Source organism: Callorhinchus milii, unplaced genomic scaffold, assembly GCF_018977255.1.
Source record: "Callorhinchus milii isolate IMCB2004 unplaced genomic scaffold, IMCB_Cmil_1.0 Scaffold2, whole genome shotgun sequence".
Classification (NCBI taxonomy): Eukaryota; Metazoa; Chordata; class Chondrichthyes; order Chimaeriformes; family Callorhinchidae; genus Callorhinchus; species Callorhinchus milii.
In genome coordinates this window covers 24163819-24182557 of record NW_024704743.1, presented here as the reverse complement: position 1 = coordinate 24182557, position 18739 = coordinate 24163819, and the positions used below count along the sequence as shown (strand labels likewise).

The 18739-nt window shown below is 39.0% G+C and overlaps 1 protein-coding gene across 2 annotated transcripts in view; it reads left to right on the top strand.

Moving 5' to 3' along the window:
• The window catches only part of march6 (membrane-associated ring finger (C3HC4) 6), a 49738-nt gene that overhangs the window by 14768 nt on the left and 16231 nt on the right, over nt 1-18739 (top strand). For both annotated transcript variants that reach the window (XM_042346910.1, XM_007889683.2), the window contains exons 3-14: nt 1079-1152; nt 3302-3445; nt 4819-4891; nt 5334-5502; nt 7068-7284; nt 8629-8690; nt 10661-10693; nt 11950-12001; nt 14138-14196; nt 15509-15589; nt 17516-17584; nt 18293-18367. In XM_042346910.1, the coding sequence (XP_042202844.1) occupies nt 1079-1152; nt 3302-3445; nt 4819-4891; nt 5334-5502; nt 7068-7284; nt 8629-8690; nt 10661-10693; nt 11950-12001; nt 14138-14196; nt 15509-15589; nt 17516-17584; nt 18293-18367 (1108 nt within the window). The remainder of the gene's footprint in view (nt 1-1078; nt 1153-3301; nt 3446-4818; nt 4892-5333; nt 5503-7067; nt 7285-8628; nt 8691-10660; nt 10694-11949; nt 12002-14137; nt 14197-15508; nt 15590-17515; nt 17585-18292; nt 18368-18739) is intronic.

Sequence of the window (18739 nt, the reverse complement as noted above, 5' to 3'; positions counted from 1 at the left end):
AACATAGACCTTACCTAGCCGCTTGTGGGCCATAGATTGGCCATCACTGGTGTAGTGGATAGAGCTGCAGTTCACTAACCATGGCCTCACTGGTTTGAATTCTCGTCCATGCTGTTTTTGCTGTTCTTAGCTGTGGTTGCATGGACAGGCTAGATTGATCTGGCCTTTCCTGGGTTAGGAAGGATTTTTGGGTTCAGCCAAGGTTCATGCTTTAACCTTTTCCACAACACTGTACATGTGTAGCAGCCAGCTCGTCAGACTTGGCTTGATTCCTTCTGCACTCACTCACTGCTAATGCCATGCTTAATGGCCGCTTGGGCAGAGATCCAGAGCCTGTGGAAGTGGCTGACGAAGAACAGAGCTGTATGCAAATAGCGGGAAAATTACAAGAATAAGCGGACAGACTTAGTTGTTTCTTTAAAAAAAAATTAAGTGGTACTCTGGTGTCAGGTGCATCAGGCACTTGATAAAAGGATGGGATTCTATTTCCTCGATCTCGGCTGGCATAATAAAATAATCTGAACTGTCAGTGTTTACGTGATGGTGTTAGTTTGTAAATAAAGCTTAAAGCAGATCAACATTGAAATCTCACACATATTGGTTTCAATTCTTGGTCTAATGCCAGGAAATGAGACTAATTACCTACTAAACCAGTACACGTATAGTGACCAACTAGTCAAAAATTAGTAAGGGTTTAATGGGAAGAATGGTCCAACTCTTAAGAGTTTTTTTTCTTCTTCGCATTGCCACAAACTGCCAGTATTATCTGCTTGCCAGCCATAATTGTACATAATTATTATCAACATTGAAAAGATAAGATCTGTTTACATTAATTATAGCTCCAAGTCACAGTGTAAGCTCATGGAAATAAATTTTCCAAAATATAAAGCTGTCTACTTTTGATGAAACATTTTCTTTGATTCCCTTGTCACATTATTGGTTCCAGTCAACTTGTGTATGAGAAATTATTTTTGTACTATTTTTAGTGGGCAAATATTTGAATTATTTCTGAAAGTGGTGAGTAATGACAGCTCATGTTAAAACGACTAATATGTTTTCTCTTCCTCTCTCTTTCCAGTTTAGTCCAGTGGCTCAAGCACAGCAGAAAAGAATACTGTGAACTATGCAAACACAGATTTGCTTTCACACCGAGTGAGTAACTACAATGTGTGGCTTTTATGTTCTCTGGCGGCAATTATTAATGTACTATGAGCTCCTGAAGCCATATGAAACCACGTCACCGGTTTTCAGGACTAAAAAGAGTCCTGAAAAACTCTCAGGACAGGACCATTTGATATCCAATTTCTGAAGCACAGTTTGTTTTGCAATGAGTTTAAGCTGTTTTCTCTGATATGGATGCGTGCACATGCTACAATTTAAAAATTGGTGCAGCACATGATACGGTTTAAAAATTCGAGGGTGTCTTTCAAATGGTAGGATTTACGTGATGACCGTCCATGATTTGTTGCATGGAATTTCTCAATCTTAAAACAGATTACCATTCTACTACTTGAGGATTACTGCTTTTATTGTTCTTGTGAATTTTTGTGAAACGGGTGGGTGGGGTGTGGGGGAATTCTGTTGCTGATATTGAGAATTGTTTTCTATAGCTGCAGTTAGGATCGTCTTGGAATCTTTTTGCAACATTTTGTGTAGACGGACTGAAAGACTGGAAATTGAAAAACAGTGGACTGACAACAGATCAAGGGAGATTGTTGTCTGTTGAAGACGACTAATTTTGTTCACCAGCGCCCACTGACAGTGAAATAAACATTAATTACAGTAATAGCTACTTCAATTAAACAATTTAATTTTAAATTCCATGCGACAAATCATGAATGGACACCACATGAATCCTACCATTTGAAGGACAGCCTTTAATTTTTAAACTGTATCATGTGCTGCACCGATTTTTAAACTAGCATGTGCATGCATCCATATCTGAGAAAACAGCTTAAATTCATTGCAAGCAAACCAAAGAAATTATAATAATAAATTGGCCACTTCATTCCACAACTGTTTGTGGGACACTGTTGTGCGCAAATTGGCTACTGCGTTTTGCCCACAAAATATACAGTCAATTCACTAAAGTATGTTCTATGAAGCGCTTTGAGACATCTCGAAGATGTGATGAGGCACTGTATCAACTGCAAGGATTGTAAATTTATTTTTTTAATGCTTAATGCTGATCATATGTATCAGGCATCTAAAATGATTCTCTGGTGACAGTGAGATGCACACAGTAGATCTGTTTTATTCAAAACTCGGTCACCCACATCCTCATCTGCACCAAACATGTCCATCCTCATCAAGCTCTACTGACTCTTGGGTGGTAGATGCCAAAGAGGAATAGAGGAGCAAAGAGATCTGGGGATTCAGATCCTCAAATTTCTAAAAGAAGCAACACAGGTACATAAGGCCATAAAAAGTGCGAGTGAGGTCCTGAGTTTTACATCCAGAAAGATGAGTTTTACATCCACAAAAGTGAGGAGGGCGTATTGAATTTGTATTGAACCTACCAGTTAGAGAATGGTACATTTCTGGTTGCCGCACTGCAAGAATGAGATGGAAAGAGTACAGCGTGGATTTGCTAGGTTCATACCAGCGATGGCAGGTTTACTGTGGTTGGGATAGTCTGAATAGGTTAGGCTTTTTTTGTTAGAGAAAAGATGCTTAAGAGGGGACTTAATAGAAGTGTATAAAATTATGGAAGAATTTAAAGTTAGCATAAATAGGTTATTCTCATTGTTGGGGAGTCTGTAACCAGGGGACATAGCAGAAGTTAATGACTAGGGGATCTAACAAAATTTAGGAGGAATTATTTCAAGCAGACTGTAGCGCAAACGTGGAACTTGTTTGAAGCAGTAGTTGAAGCAGATAATATAGTGTGTTTAAGAGGAAGCTAGATATACATGAGGGAGAGGGGCATAGAATAGTTTGGGAGAGAGCAAGGAGTTGGTGAGATCTTGTGGAGTATAAACACTTGCATTGGCTGATTGGACTGCTGGCTTGTTTCCATGTTGTAAATTTATGTATATGAAGTTGAAAAAGATTGAGGTGGGTTTATAATATATATTTATAATGTATTCTATTCCCTACTCCCTCGTGTGTATCTAGCTTCCTCTTAAACACACCTATACTGTCTGCTTCAACCACTGCTTCAGGCACCATTTTGTAGAATTTACAGTTTATTTACCGTGTTCCAGGAAGTTCTTGGATATCAAAATAAATTCCTAAATACAGTGCACCCTTAAATATGTTTTGTTTCAAGCACAAATTCATATTTCATGTGTTTTTTCAGTTTATTCTCCAGATATGCCATCCAGGCTACCGATTCAGGATATTTGTGCAGGATTGGTTACGAGTATTGGTACAGCAATACGTTACTGGTTCCATTACACACTGGTGGCCTTTGCATGGCTGGGAGTTGTACCTCTTACAGCATGTAAGTACCACACACTAGCTGTTCAAGGTGTCAGCCTGATTCTGTCAGTAGCATTCTCACCTCAAAATCAGAAGGTTGTGGGTTCAAGCCCAATATTAGGAATTTAAGGTCATAGTTGTTGCTAACTATGCTAACAGTGCAGTTTGGAGAAGAATTGCATTGTCAAGTGTCCGTCAAATAAGACATCCTCTCACCGTAAAAGGTGCTACCAGATTTAAAGATTTTTAAAATTTGCATTTAATTTATTCTTTCGTAAGATATGTAATTGTTGAATTTCTAAAGTATTGAAGATACTGAATAATGTATTGTTTCCAAACATTATTAATTCTTCCAAAATATTCATTGGTTTAGGAACTCAATATTTCCATTTCTAGAGAAACATCACAATTAAGACCCACCCATGGATACCATAGTAAGCCTTAAAACCGATGTAACTTTAAGCAAAGATTTTCTTAAGTTTTATTTCATTATTCAAAGTTTCTTGGGTAACCTGCTGCCTGAAATATGATGTTTGATTTGAAAGACCCATCTGTGTTGGAACTTGCATTCGCACCATCTATTTTAGTGAGAAGTTTATCTATAATTGCTTCCACACTAGCAGCATCATAGCATGTGATGGTATTGTTGGTTGAGCTGTCCCAAAGAGACTACAGCATTGTAGTGGATTAGCACATTTCCCATTTAGTTGTGAGGTTCTGGGTTAAATGCAGCCCACAATTAATTACTGTAGTTAGTAGATATCTCTTTATATTAAAAAAACTGGGCTGGGTTCATGGTGAACTGGGCCCACAGCACAACCTACCCTTAGCGGATACTAATTGTCAGTTTTATGAGGAATTGTATTACTTTACCTTGTATCTGACCTGTGCTAACCTGATAATATTTTCATTTCATTCTCCACCATTTATAAATCTAAAATTGGAACATAAATTATTTGGCCTTAATTGAAGAAACTGACACAATACTTTTTTCTTTTAGTCTCCTCATATTTCAATTAATGTGCAATTTTATGTTTGAATATTTCTTCAGCAAATATTACTTCCTTCACCTTGATTCCAAATCCCAGCTCAGGTGTAAATCATTGATTATCCAGCACCTTGGGACTTCCTCCCGACGGGAAACGTGCTATATAAATGTAATTTATTGTTTTATGAAGAAAATATTGTTCCTAAATGCTCCTTCAGTTAGAGCAATACTCATTTACATGAGTAAGAACAAAGAGCTACAGGCCGCTAAAATATTCTCTTTGCTAAAGTCTTGTGAGTTAAAGCCAGGATTAAACAACCTGATGAATGAATGGCCTCAAGTACCAGAGGATACTGACCTTTTACTGTTTCTTCTCCCGCTTTCATTTTTTTTCCTTCCTGTTGAAGGTCGCATCTACAAGTGTTTGTTTACTGGCTCTGTGAGCTCACTGTTGACACTGCCACTAGATATGTTATCCACGTAAGTTTATCTTCTCTCTGCATTTGCCTTTCAGAAAAGTAATAATAAACTCAGTTTTGAAGTATTGACATAGTCCGGGGAACATATCAAGATAATTATAGTGATTGGCACAAGTAGGGCTCACTTTGAAGCTTTAGCTAGAAATGAGTTATCCCAAAGTCTGGCAATCTCATTCACTGGTCTACTTAATTTAGGCGTTTAATCTGGTAAGAACTAGGAAATGCTTTTCTCATTTGTGCTCATCATGGGAATATCTGTTCATTTGATAGGCAGATTTTGTTTGGTGGGGGAGAGGATTATTGATAAACTATTCCCGACGTGAAAGGCGCTATACAAATGTAATTTGTTGTTGTTGGCTTAAGGGCCGTGAAATGCTGGAAATGCTGCACAAGTTAAATCTTTACTATCTTTCCTGATTAATGTTATTTATATGTATTTGCAGGGAAAATCTGCTGGCAGATTGTTTGCAGGGTTGTTTTGTAGTAACCTGCACACTCTGTGCATTCATTAGCCTTGTCTGGCTACGAGAACAGATTGTGCATGGTGGAGCTCCTCAGTGGCTGGAACAAAACCAAGCCCAGCCGCCCAATGGAGCTGCACAACAGAATGAGGTCAGGTTTACAAAAATATACAGTAAACTTCACATAACTCAACCCTGGTTTAACTTGTCATTACCACTTAAGCCAACGTGCTATCAATATCGCAGACTCGATTTATTTATGTATTTCTACATGTGCCTAACTCGCCACTCTAGATAACTCGTCACCGAGCCTTCTTCTCATTTTTTTTGCCCCACATGTGGACAGCACACACGCACACAGTTACAGTATCTGTAATGCATAATTTTATTTTGCTACATCATTTTTCAACCAAGAGGAAATTCAAGCAACCTGCTTCCAGGCGTTCACCATTGAGTAGCTCATGAGTGGCTGATGCTGCTTGTCCTCTGTGTTCTTTCCTCTCCGTCCCCTCTTTCCTGAAATGGGAAGTACTGGACTATGTTTATTGCTAAACATGTGGAGTCCTGTAGCTCAGTGATTAGAGCACTCGCTTTGCAAGCGAGAGACCTGAGTTCAATTCCAGGCAGAGGGCGAAACCTTGGGCAAGTTTCCTTACTCCACAGCCTAATAAAAATCCCTCCAAAACCAAAACAATAATAAATTGGTCATTTTCAATCTACGACTGTTTGTGGGACATTGCTGTGCGCAATTGGCTGCCGCGTTCGCCCACAAATATACAGTCAATTCACTTTACAGTGTATTCTGTGAAGCGCTTTGGGACGTCCTCCCGACGTGAAAAGCGCTATATCAAATGCAAGGATTATTAAACATGAAATCAGGAAGTCATTTGGAAGAGATTGTAGGTGCAGATTTATATTTTGCATTGTGACAAGACCATTGGATTTCCAACCGGTTGTCATGTTAATGTTAATTCGAAGAATGGCTTTACTTTTCTGTTTGGTATTCTTGTTATTTTAAAATAAACTTGTTTCTGTATTAAGCAACATTGAAATTATTTGTTTCTGTGTATTTACCTCTTGTTTTATTTTGACCTACACTTGTGTAATGTGCCATTTCTACTGTTGGAAGTGTTCTGGAATGTTTCAGCAAAAAAGCTACTTTTAAAACATTTATTGCTCTGAAATCATGTAATCTGGGCTGAGCAGAGCACTGTTGATCAGCAATGAATACTGGTTAGATATTATTGAAGTGCCACGAGTAAGACCAGCAAAGACCAATAATTTACACATTTGTATTGCAGTGTGACTGGATCCTTCACAGTCCATCACAAATTGCTTTGTAATTGTACTCCTCAAACAAGAAAAAAATTACATAGTGCATCGATGTTGCCTTTTGACATCAGGGAAAGGGCATTTCAGAGTAAATTAGTTGTGCGCAATTGGCTGCTGCGTTTTGCCCACAAAATATACAGTCAATTCACTTTACTGTATATTCTGTGAAGCGCTTTGAGATGTCTCGTGATAAGGCGCTATATTAAATCCAAGAATTATTATTGAATCGCAACCTGTATTTTGTTTTGCCTGAATCTGAGCTCAATGAAACCGTGAAGTTGAACTTTTCTGTACTTTGAGACTTCTTCTGATACGATACGGTGAAAATCTGTGGTAACGGTCAATTTGATTTGTTATTATTTTTGTATATTTCCGATCCTGTAGCCTCCAGCTGCTCCAAATGTTGCGGCGGAGAATCCACCAGTTGCACAACCAGTGAACCAGGCAGTAGAGAATCCAGCAGCAGCCGGGGAAGCTGCCGCCGTAGCACCAGAGAACGCAGACGTTCGGGCGGATGATGCCGACAATGAAGAAGAGGAGAATGAGGACGAAGATGATGCTGTTGTAGAAGATGGTGCGGATGCTAACAATGGTGCACAAGGTGAGAAGAGTCATTTCATGCTTTGAGCATGATTCCTCAAATGTGGTTCGTGCAGTGATTTCTTTCCTTGTGGAAATGCAGCTCTGTGGATCTTAACTCAATAAGTCACATTTGTAAAGTTCACAGCTGCAATAACTAGATTAGAATGCCACTTATTTTAAAGAAATTGTTCAATGTTCACAAAGGCTCTCTTACTCTTTCCCTCTTGAGCAGGAGCACTTGGAGCTCTTTTTTCTACTGTCAACTTGATCTCTTCTACCACCTCAAGCTGAGAATGAGGCTTTGTTTGTAGTGCGGATAGAGGAGATGCTGTGTGTCCTGCTACAGGAAAATTCTTATAGTGTCCCATGAGGACCAATATATGTGCACTTCATCCTGCTCTATAAATCAATTATATTTCCTTCAAAGAATGAAAACTATATTAGGTAATGAACATTTCACTGTACAGCACATTTTATTTATATCCTTGATCAAGTGAAATACAAGGTGCTCATTTATCCGCTGTAATGGGGTGGAACTATAGAGATAATAAATGATGATCCAGATTATATACTGTGAATGTGTGCAGCAAACGTGCTGCAGGTATCAGTGGTTGTGCTTATGAATTCATTGAAATTGGAAAAATAGAGTGAAGACTGAATACATGCCAGTCCTGCTGAATGTTTTAAATAAAACAAAAACTGCTGTGGTGAATGGTCACACCCAAAACCCTGAACTATTTTTCTCTAGAACAACAACATCTTGCATTTATATAATGCCATCACATGAAGTAACATCTCAAAGTACTAAACATGATATAGTTTGACATTAAGTTGGGGAGAAGTGGGGAGGTGACTAGACATGATCAACGAGGAAAGTCTTTAGGTGGGATCTGAAGATGAGCAAAAGGGGCAAGGCAGAGAGATTGAGGCAGAGAGTATCAATCTAGGTGCTGATTGTCCTGGTTATAGGTATCTAACATTTGTTGTTTATTAATGAGGCTCATGTCAGCTTCCATGTGCTATTTTTTTTAAAAAAAATTGGTTTTAGTTTGGTTTCCTTTTTATAGCAAAATAAAAGTGAGAAAATATGCTGCACATAAATAATGCAGGTTCCACTGCAACGGTACAAATGTCCCATTAGTAAAATCTAGTATTGAAATTATGGTTATCATGAAAGAAATTAAAAATTATGTCCAGTTGTTAAAAATGATGTATAACTACTTCATTAAGATGTAATGAGTAAAACTTCTTCACAGCAAAACAGTTAACATGAGTCAGTGTTATAAAGTGGAAATTTGTGCAACTTTTGGTAAACCATTTGACCTGATTTTATCATAAATTTAAAACATTCTGTTCCCTTTAGATGACATGAACTGGAATGCCCTGGAATGGGATAGAGCTGCAGAAGAACTTACGTGGGAGCGGGTATGTGCTTCCATAGTCTACTTAAAAGGATCAGCTCTAAAAGCATCATTCTTGTAATGAAAATAATTTTGTTGAAATTAAGACTTATCAGCACAGCTTTATTTTCAGATACATTTACATAAATTCACGCCATTTTCGGGGAATTTTAAAATACTTCCTGCCATTTCTTCTCCCTGTTCTGTTGTTGTCATCCGAGACGTACATTTATTTCTCATGAAGTATTTAAGTTCAAAGCTTGGTAAATTGCCGCTGGCTCTTCATTCACTAGATTGTACAAAATGGACCTGTGGTACTTAATCACCCCCGTAGATATATCCCTCTCCTCACACTTTTGCTCACTCCCTTTCAAAACTACTGTCATCACATCCATCCTCAAAAGAACACACTCATAATCCCGCTAACCTTACAAACTACTGGCCTATTTCTAACTTGCCTTTCCTTGCTAAAGTTCTGGAATGCATTGTCGCCAATTAACTTTGCTCACACCTCTCCCTCCACTCCCTACTCGAGTTCCTTTGGTCTGATTTCTGCCACGCTCACAGTGCTCGTCAAAGTCACAAATTACATCCTCTCTCTATGACCAGTGCTCACTCGGCCTTCTTGTCCTCCTGGACCTCTCTGCTGCGTTCGACACAGTCGATCATATCATCCTCCCCAACCCCCATCAGTTCGTCTCTGCGAATGCGCTTTCCTCCCATCCCTGCGGCATGCCCCAAGGCTCCATCCTTGGCCCCTTCATTATTTACATGCTCCCTCTCGACGATGACACCCAAATCTTTTCCTCCTCCAGCTGCTACTCCAGGTCCACTGATGGTTTGTCAGCTTGTTTCTCAGACATCATGTCTGGATGCACGCAAACATTTTGCATTTGAACGTTGATGAAGTGGAAGCCATACTCCTTGGTTCCCATCCATGCCTTCTTTCCTGTTGCTCTGACCTCCTCACCCTTCCCACCTTATCCCTCAAACTTATTGAAGCTGTGCATAATCCCAGCTGTCATTCCTACCTCACACCTTACCTGACTAGGACCACTTTCTTCCAACTCAATCACATTGCCCGCCTCTGACCATACCTCACACCCAAAGCTTCCAAAGCCCTCATCCCCGCTTTCGTCATCACTCAACTTGCCTGTCTCCCCAGCTCCACTATCCACAAAATCCAATTAATCCAAACATCCGCCGTCCGTATACTCACCCACACTAAACTCCGCATCCCCATCACACCAGTCCTTGCCGGACTCCACTGACTCCTTATTATGGAACGGCTCGACTTCCAGATCCTAACTGAGATATTGGCAGCCTGATTCAGTATGCTGGTTTGTCTGTGGAGCTGTGTCTTATTCAGCGCTCCCTTTGGTGCAAACAGCTAATCTGTTTCAGTTGCATCTGTTCCAGTTTGAAAATGCAAAATCTTGACTTTTTTTACACTATAAGTTGCGTCCTGAGGCAGGCTTGCCTCTGGAGAACACTTCATAATGTAAAAGCGGTGTAAATGTAAATTGATGGATGAGTAGAAGAGCAAGATGCACGCAAACATTTTGCATTTGAATGTTGACAAATTCAGTGTTAACTGTAATGAGGATTAAAAAGCTCTTCAGAGTTCGCAGTGCTGTTTGTATGCATACATTATCTATAATAGAAATTGTACTTCTCTGGGAAAGGGCGATTTTTTAAAAAATACTTTTAAAAGCTTAAAGCACCCCAAAGTTTGAGCCTAGAGCATATATTTGCATCTGCTGCATGTATATATTTTTTCTGGCATCAGCAAACTGAATTTTTAAAGCTGATTTGTCCAGGACCTGAATTTACTTAAAGTTGTTAGAGTAGTGATTATAACCGTATAACTACATCATATTCTAAATATGTTTGAGAATTCAAGAAATGCACGATAACTGATATAATCTATCTCTGATTTTATATAATTGTTTAATATGTCATTTAAACTTAACTGAATTGCATTCTGCTTCATAGATGCTTGGATTGGATGGTTCGCTTGTGTTCTTGGTAAGTAAGTGTTCTTTGCAGTGTGCATCCTTGTTCATGCTTTCAGACTTCAAAGGGTTGAGGGTTGAAGAGCAGGATAAACTTATTTAAAGTTAAAAAATGTTTTTCCTGTTTAAACATGAAATTTATGTGAAATAAGAAAGTAAAATTCTTATTTTATTAGAAGTTGTTCATAAAGTAGATAAAATAGTGACAAAGGTCTGTAATTTTAGAATAAAACTGATGTTTCAAATTATGAGTGTGATCTTCTGAGAAAATTCAAAAGTATGTATGAAAGTATGGGTCCTGCGACTTGGGACATTCCCCCAACGTGAAAGGCGCTATACAAATGTGATTTGTTGTTGTTGTTGAGTCAGTAACTAGAGGGCATAAATTTAAGATAGTAAACAAGCAAATAATAGTATCCTTACTTTAGCTCCTTTCATGTCAGGTGGGCCTCAAAGGGCTTCACAGAATGTCTGTAAAGTGTAATAACTGTGTTTTGTGGGTACACGTAGCAGCCAATTTGCACACAGCAATATTCTGCAAACAGCCAAGAAGTGAGTGACCAATTTTATTTGGGGTATTATTGGCCAGGACAGCAGAAGAGAGAAACACGCTTTTCTTTTCAAATAGTGCTATGGGATCTTTAACACCCATTTGAACAGGTAGATGGGACCTCGGTTTAACGTCTCATCGAAATAACGGCATCTCCAACAATCCAGCACACCACCATCACTGTATTGGAGTGTCAGCTAATCTATATCAGTTCCAAATCCCGAAGTAAGGTTTGAACCCACAACCTTCTAATTGGGAGGTTAGGAGATTTTTTTCACACAGAATAGTTACAATGTGGAATTCCCTATTGGGAACAGTGATTGAGGCAGGATCCACATTGGCCTTCAAGAGAGAACTAGATAAATACCTTTAAAAGAGGCAGCTACAGGGGTATGGGAAAAGAACAGGTAAATGGAACTGAAAGGATTACTCATAAGGGGGCCAGCACAGATCAATGGGCTAGATGGCCTCCTTCTGTAAATTCCTATAATTTTCTAAAGTTCTTTGACTTTCTCTGATGGTGCTCAGGAAGTTTATTCATTAAGGAGCTGAGCCAATCAGACTAGGAAATTCCTAGGCTTGATCTCTCCTTTATATTGATTTATCTGATCTTAAGCGAGAGGGAATGGAATTTTGTTTGGGTAAAAATGGAAGAGATGTACTGATTCACAGTTGTGAACATTCAGATGCTGATTTCTTTGTATATTTTTTCACAATAGGAACATGTCTTCTGGGTGGTTTCATTAAACACATTGTTCATACTTGTATTTGGTAAGTAGATTTTGACGTAGAGCTCTTTTATGATAATTATAAAAGCTGCAAATGCATTGTTTTGTAAAGATCCACAGTGTTCTTCCAATTCCCAGCCTCAGTCCCAGTAATTTAGTGAGCTCTTGATATCAACAGTATCGTTCATAAGAAAACATGTCAATGAACTTAGAACATGGAAAATACATTATAGCCTTTGATATTATTCATCAATTTGTTCATCAAACAGCTATCTAATTCCCACTTGAGTTAACTTGCACAACCTGTCTCTCTGTGTTTAAAGTAATTAAATCTAAATACCTTCATATGGGAAGTAATTGAATCTAAACTCCTCGTGTAAAGGAGTTCATTCCTATATAAATCCTGGGAGAAATTCAGATAATGCCATGGGATCTTTAACATCCACCTGAACAAGCAAACAAAACCTCAATTTAATATTTAATTTGAAGCAAAGCAACTTTTGAGAACGTAGAAGCCCCCAGAACTACTCTGGATTGTCAGCCTAGACTGAGCTCAAACTTCTGATGTGCGGTTTGAATCCATAATACATTTATTGAGCGCCAGCAAGTGAAGGAAGTGGGGCTCGCCAGTAGTGTTGTAGGAGGTTGCTAAGGTAGAGTGGGGCGAGGCTAGAAAGGGATTTAAAGGTGAGAATGAAGTTCTTGAATTCGACCTACAGGGGGTGGGAGCCAATGGAGCCAATGTGATAGGCTCTCAGAGCCTGGTGTGGGAAAGGACATAGACTGCAGAATTCTGGTTAGTCTACACCTTGTGTAGAGAGGACTGGGAATCTGGTAAACAGAGTGTTGGCGTAGTCAAGCCTGGACATAATGAACTCATTAATGAAGGCCGCAGTAGTCCAGGGGGAGAGGTAGTGGCAAAGGCAGGTAATCATGGTGAGGGAAAGCTGAGTAAGAGCCTGGATGTGGGGCCTGAAAGACATTTGGGGGTCTTGGGGGTTTGAATTGGCTCCATGAAGTGGAATCGGCATCGCTGCCGATTGATGCTTTCAGCACCTGAGATGAGAAGGTGCTGACAGGAGCCAAGCAGGAGACCCTCAGACTTGTCTTTGTTTAACTGATGGAAATTGGAGCTCATCCAGGACTTGTCCAACAGGCAATCTGTCAAAACAATGCTTGTTCTAGAGTTGAGAGTAGAGGCAGAGAGATAGCATTGGGTGTAATCCATGTGGAAGAGTACGCCACCCCTGCAGGTGATGTCACCAAATGGTTGATGGTATAGGGTAAAAAGGAACAGCACACAATCCTCTGATTCAGAGTCGTGAGCCCTACCAACTGAGCTGGTTGCAGCTGACAAGCTCATGCAAGACCTGAAACTGACACCCTGTATTTCCATCACCTAATTTGGAAAAAAACTCAGTTTACCATCCTGGTAAAGTGCTCTCTCTGTATTATTGCATCAAGTTTGATGTACCTGGATATCTGCCCATGATCCTGAACTTGTGACCTGGATGAGTTGGAAGGACTTTGTTATGTTGGTAATATTTACAGGGACCTTGTTTTACCAGGTGTTTGTAAATAGAAATGACCAGGAAAGGAATGATGTGATTACATAATATAGAATTTATTTTCAATGTTGATTAAATTAAAATAACTTTGAGAATCACTTGTGTACTTTCTGGCAGAAAATATTTAGCTCTCAGATTGCTTTAGAGCAGGTTGGTTTAGGAACTGGCTTGAAAGACCAAGGATAACCCCTAAACATTTGTATTCTTGTTTTTGCAGTGGAAAATTTCTGTTTCTCCATGCATGCATGCTAACTGACTTAACACTGCCTTGTCTACAAAATATGCCCAAATGTTCGGAGGCTTCTTATACAGAAAATATCTAAAAAGAACTCAAACTAAAGTAACATATTATGGTAATAAGAAACCCTAACATAGATTTCTTCAGCTAGACTGGGCTGAACTGTACCACTGTTCCGATGGTTCGGATGAAGTGTGTGACAATGTGTTCTAACTCCTGTTCTATCCAGTCTCCTTCTCCTTCCTTTCGTGATTCATATTTTTTCAATTTTCAAACAAAAGTCCTACAGTTTAAAACCATGTAGCAGCAAAGAAAAAAATTGGGAATCTCTACTTACCATTTTGTGATACAATATCACTTTTGTACATTTCAGCATTCTGTCCATATCATATTGGACACTTCTCCGTCGTTGGTCTAGGTTTTGAGGAGTATGTAAGTACCAATTTTTAAAAATGGTTTAATAACTCAGATTTTTATTTTACATTAATTTTGATTTGTTGGATTTAGCTACACTACAAAAGATGGTAGTGCTAATGCACAATAATAATCCTTGCATTTAATGCTCTTTTGTTTCATTCTGATTCATTGAGGTTGAAAATTGCTTGAGCAATGTAACCGGCGGATGCACTCATGACGTAAACTGCATTATCTGTAGGAAATCCCTGTATTGTACTGACCCATGATACTTAAAGCTGTGATGACAACTTTGGTCAAAGCCGCAGACTTGTGAAATGCAAGGGTTTTCTGCAGACAATGTGATTTGTCACAGTTGATTTTTCCAGAAGTTATTCCCACTTAAAGAGTTTTTTCAACTCCACTATCGTGGTAATGGAGTAATTCTAATTAGGATAAATGGTGCAGCGTGGCAATTTCTTCTCTTGGTATGAAACTGCATCTAAATTTTTGTTCTTATCTTAACTGACTTGCCTTCATTATGACTTAGATCAGCTACTTTTGAAGAATTGAATCTGGGCCTTTGCAGTGCTAGAGAGTCAGCACATCCATCTTTTTAATGAAATTATTTGGTTTTAATTTTCTAAATACATTATAAAAATGTCAAAAACAGCCACCCAAAACGGGAAGAGGTTTAATTCCGATACTAAAATCTTATAAAGTTAGCAGCTAATAGTCATTAACGATATAACATTAGTAATATCAAATTCCCAAAGCAACTTCTTTATTTCTAATTCCCTTAATTCAAAATTAATTCCCATCACATTGACACTGAAAAATGAGTGGAGTGTAAATAACAGGGAAACTGTGTAATAACTGCTCTTGACCAACTGTGCATAAAGGTAATTTTTCCATTAGTGCATGAGTGAATAGGTATAATTGACAGTGGATGTGTAAAAGTATAAATATTTTCAGTATGATTTATTGTACATGAAAATCCAATAAAAGTATGAAATATCAAAATAGGTTGATAGTCGTCGTAGGTTTTTTTNAATATAAAGCTATGACTTACTCACATCATATTCTAGTAAAAATAACCAGTTAGGTTACATAATTGTTTTCTCTTGTTAAATAAAACCATTTTAACAGGGATTGTTACCAAAGTGAGCTATCTTGTTATTAAAGTAAACTGCTTGAAAGAAAAATCCAGGGTAAATATCTATAGCAAAGAGAATGATTAGATTGAAATCAAGCGAAGAGATCTCTCGATTAGATTACACATCTTACAGTTTGAAATATTAGGTAATCGTAACCTATGCGTTCCATTTTACTAATTGGTGTTCTTTTGCAGGTTCAAGCCTCCCATTTTGAAGGCCTGATAACAACTATAGTTGGCTATGTTTTGCTGGCTATGACTCTAATAGTCTGTCACGTATCCTTTGTACCTGAAAGTTGATTTCCCACTATACTGGAAGGTTGAGGGAACAGTAGTTATTTCAACTATGTGTCTACAGTTCTGATAACTGCTTGAATGTTATTGAGTTAAATGTTATTGGGAATGCAAAGAGTACTAGGGAGAATATAAAAATATGTGTGGTCATCTCATCCCTGCAGGTGCACCTTCACAATTGAACATTGAATGATGGAATGTATGGACTTCCTCTGTCTTGATTAATGTTCTCATTGAAATTGTAGAAGAAAGCTTTGTTTGGAGGGATTTTTTAATAAAAAAAAGTTCACTAATTTTCCCTTTCAGTAGTAGTTATATGGGCAAATCGTATGCAACTATTACTCTGATTTTTTTTTTCCCGCCCCATGTGTGGTCCAGCCTTTTGGCTGCCGAGGGCTGGATTCCCTATTTGAGACAGGTCACAGAAGCAATATTTTGTGTTTCCCATCCAGAAACATTACGGCATTTACACAGCATCATTTTCATATCGCAAGGACATTTCAAAGCATTTGACACTAACCAATGGGAGCCTGAGCTGGAGGTGGGATGAGGAGGGGAAAAGATAACCGAACGCATTGTCAAAGATTTAGGTTTTGACGTGCCTTGAAAGAGGGGAGGGAGGGAGCGAGTCTGAGAGACTCCAGGAATGGAACCCCAGCGAGCAGGGGCAAAACGTCGATGGTGGGGTGGAGGGACATGAAGCAAGCTGCTGTTTGCTCAACAAAGCGAGCGGCCAGGTCGGGAGGTCTCAGAGGTCGGGTGGGGAGAGAGTTGGAATGAAGGACATAGAGAAGTTTTTCACTGGGAAAAGAGGGAGCTTTCTTTGAGGAAATGGCAAGTCACTTGGTGTCCATCCTCGGTCGTGTCCCCCTCCCGCGCTCCCTTTTCTCTCTGCTCCCCACCCCCCCCTTCTCTTCTCACACAGTCTCTCTCATTGAATCGGTCTCTCTACCCCCTCTATTCTCTCCCCCTCTCCCAATCAGCTGCGCAGTTCACTATCTGCAGTGGTAGGAGCCAGAAGGGTGGTTAAGGAGACATGCTTGCCTTCCTGACAGACTGCACCAATGGACAGTATTATTTCCACTCTCCACGCTGTGTCCTCCCAACCACCGGTTTCTGCTGCTCCCATGCAATAACATTCAGGGAGGGAGGTAGCGGAATTGCACTGTTGGAAATGGTCTCAAATTGGATAAAATCGCCCGCCGGGCTAGATGCGGGCCGCTAGTTGAATCACACGGTTGTGTACCATCATACCAGTGTTAATTGGATTAATAATTAATACTATTAAATGCTATCATTCCCAAATGCACTCTCAATAATGGGATGCACCCAATACTGCAATAAAGAATCAACATTACAACTTCAGCACTTTAAACTTAGTTAGTTCACAAGTTGTATGTAGATATCAATTGCATACAAGCAGCTCGCATTTTAACAAACCAATTAAAACTGAAAATCTGCCTAAGCTCTAGACACCATTTCCACTACATTGGTAAATTAAACCAGATTCTGTTTGGTGGCCTTGGAAGGCATTAGCACTCTGATTTTGTTCTTGTGTTTGATGTGCTGTAAGAATTTATCTTGGGAAGCACTGACTGGAGGACCAAAATGTTTGTGCAGGAAACGGAGAAAAATCAACATTCTCTCCAATTAGAGGGTAGGCTAATTCATTGGCTGCCCCCTCGATAGTAGATGGAGGGAGGAGGAGAATTAGTAGGAATGAATAGATTAAAAATATACAGCACCTGTAGAGTTACTTACAGTATTTGATTTTAACTGGCCAAGTTTTGGTGCCGTATTTGAAACATAAATGTTTAGTGTTACTCCGTTTGATTTGCACTTGTTGCAGAATTGTTTATTGTTGATTTCTCGTGTGTTTGGTTGGTTTTGCTTGACTTAACTGCACAGGCCCTGGCTGCACTGGTGAAGTTCCAGCGATCACGACGTTTATTGGGCGTATGCTACATTGTTGTTAAGGTAATGTCACTTTAAGATGTGAAAGAATCGGTGAACTGTACATCTATTAAATAAAGTTAAAGGCTAATATACTTTTGTTGAAAACATTTTCCATCCAATCTTTTAATTCTTTTGCATATTCTTACATATTCTCTGCTGTTTTCAAAAAGCTCTATACATACACACACACAAACACGACTACAGGTGACCAGAATTTTAAAAAAATCCTAATTTATAGAAACCTAATTTATGATGAACCAACCACGCTTTTGATAAGACTTCCTAGGAATAATAGCAAAAATGTGTTTTGTAACTATACTCATTGGGATTATTTCTCATTGTTTCGCTGCTACTAATTAGTAAAACAATCTAACAAGAGCATTTTTCTTTCTAAGCTCAAAAAGCAATTTTCAGACTAAACATTATCCAATATCCTCCTTTCCTCTTAACGTGTGGTTCCATGGTGCTGGACACCCTTTGAGACCAATTGTAGGCACAAATTGTTTTGGATCTGCGATGGATAAATTTGTCCAGTTATTTGGGAATCCCCGAATTAATTGAAATGAATGAGGAGTGGATGAGAATAATTCAGGCATACATTTCAGAATTGACCAGTAGAGTTCCTTGTTAACAGATTTTTGGAGGACTAATGACATGTATGATAGTACAAAATATCCATTTCCTATGAAGTTGAATGAGTATAATCGATTTTCTATGTTTTTTTTAAAGGTGTCCTTGCTCGTAGTTGTGGAAATTGGTGTGTTTCCTCTTATATGTGGCTGGTGGCTTGACATTTGCTCCCTGGTAAGCGGGTGTTTTTATCAAACGTTTAAGCAGTGATGCTTTGGAAGATGTATGGTGTGTCTAGATGAGGTGAAGCGAAGTCTTTATGCAGTAAGTGAAATGTTGTTGCAAGATTTTAATGTCAACATTTGTGAAAGACTGCAGAGCTCTCTGGAGGCGATTTGTGCTATTGCTCTGGGGCATTTTATAGTACTGTATTGCTTGTGGTGGTGCTGGTGGGGAGATTTTCAGTACTGCTTGAGGGGGAAGGGTTTGCAGTATTTTTGGAAGAAAATAAAGCAAAAGGATTACTCTTGAAAAATGATTCCCTGCCCCATTTCTCTAAGAGACTGTACATTAGGTTACTAGCTCATCCCGCTAATCTGGTTTCCC